General features: G+C 37.4%; 1 protein-coding gene across 1 annotated transcript; it reads left to right on the forward strand.

Annotated features, from left to right (window-relative positions):
* Window positions 1-176: 176 nt before the first annotated feature.
* On the forward strand, window positions 177-1,381 carry LOC107580613 (dnaJ homolog subfamily C member 5-like; the record flags this gene model as incomplete). The annotated part of the gene is made up of 2 exons (XM_016266284.1): window positions 177-470; window positions 1,232-1,381. Coding segments are annotated over exons 1-2 (444 nt in total), but the record flags the coding sequence as incomplete, so codon positions are not given.
* Window positions 1,382-1,384: the final 3 nt, after the last annotated feature.

The following is a 1,384-nucleotide window of genomic DNA, read 5'->3' on the forward strand; positions in this document are numbered from 1 at the left end:
TCGGTTTCTGCTTCGGCCAAGAATTTTCATTTCGGTGCATCCCTAATATGTATATAATGATATGATTATTCAAATTTTTATTTCATATACCATAGTTTTGCAAAATACACAAATAAAAAAATTTGTATTTCATTGTTGTTTTTTTTTCTTAAATTTATTTTGTATTTTGCGTAACCATGGTAGTCAATTTGATTAATCATTTGATTCAACATTGCAACAGAGTTGTAAGATTCAGGAGTTTTTTTCTGTTTTACAGAAAACTGGCTCTGAAATACCATCCAGACAAGAATCCAGACAACCCCGAAGCAGCAGAAAAGTTCAAGGAAATCAACAATGCCAACTCAATCCTCACTGATGAGACCAAGCGCAAGATCTACGATGAATATGGCTCCATGGGGCTCTACGTGTCCGAGCAGTTTGGAGAAGATAGTGTCAAATACTATTTCCTCATGTCGAAGTGTTGGTTCAAGGTGATGTCCCTATAAACAACTTTATTATGCATCAGTAAATAAAAGCTCTATGTTACAGATTGTCTTTACTGTAAACAAAGTGTGTTGACCTAAACTGACATTCTGAAGTGATGTTAACTTACAGATACCGTTTTAAAGAAATAAGGAATTACATAGCTTTTCTTGGTGTGAATTTAAAAAAAAATTCTGTTTATGAAGTATTATTAGAAAGATTATCAAAAATAAACAGTGTTTAGTGCTATATGTCCTTGGTGGGTTTCTGTCACTAGAAGCGATGAGTAGGCAATGGAAATTGAATTGAGAATAGAGCAGAATGATTGCAGAAGGAAATTAGTGTCACCCCAATCTGCTCCGACAGTCTGAATAGAACAGACATTATTTAGCAAGCTTTGTTCTCTTTGAGATGCTACATTTTGAATTTACTTTACAAATGATAGTGGCTTTTGATCCACATGTGGTCATTTTCTCAAAATAGGCTTAATGCAGAAAGCAAGACAGCTGAGCCTGATTAAAATGCATCAGCCTGTTTTGATCTACAAAGCTATAAATAAATGCTGATGTGCTTTGTTTTTGCCAATCAATTCCCTTGTGTTTCAGCTTAGATCTTACAAACAGCTCCTCAAACTTCCTAGCATGACAAATATTGTAACTGACTAGTAGCCAGTTGTAGCATCTTGCAAACTTCTCCTGTCGCTGTGACATTAAACATGTGCCTTTCCGAGAGAAACGTCTCTGATCTGGGGTCTGTGTCTTTACCGCAGGCTATGGTCATGTGCTGTGCCGTTTTCTCCTGTTGCTGCTGCTGTTGCTGCTGCTGTTTCTGCTGTGGAAAGTGCAAACCACCAGAGGAGGATGAGAACTACCAGTATGTGGACCCAGAAGACCTGGAGGCCCAGATCAAAGCAGAGCAGGAT

Source organism: Sinocyclocheilus grahami, unplaced genomic scaffold, assembly GCF_001515645.1.
Source record: "Sinocyclocheilus grahami isolate Dianchi unplaced genomic scaffold, SAMN03320097.WGS_v1.1 scaffold37637.1, whole genome shotgun sequence".
NCBI lineage: Eukaryota > Metazoa > Chordata > Actinopteri > Cypriniformes > Cyprinidae > Sinocyclocheilus > Sinocyclocheilus grahami.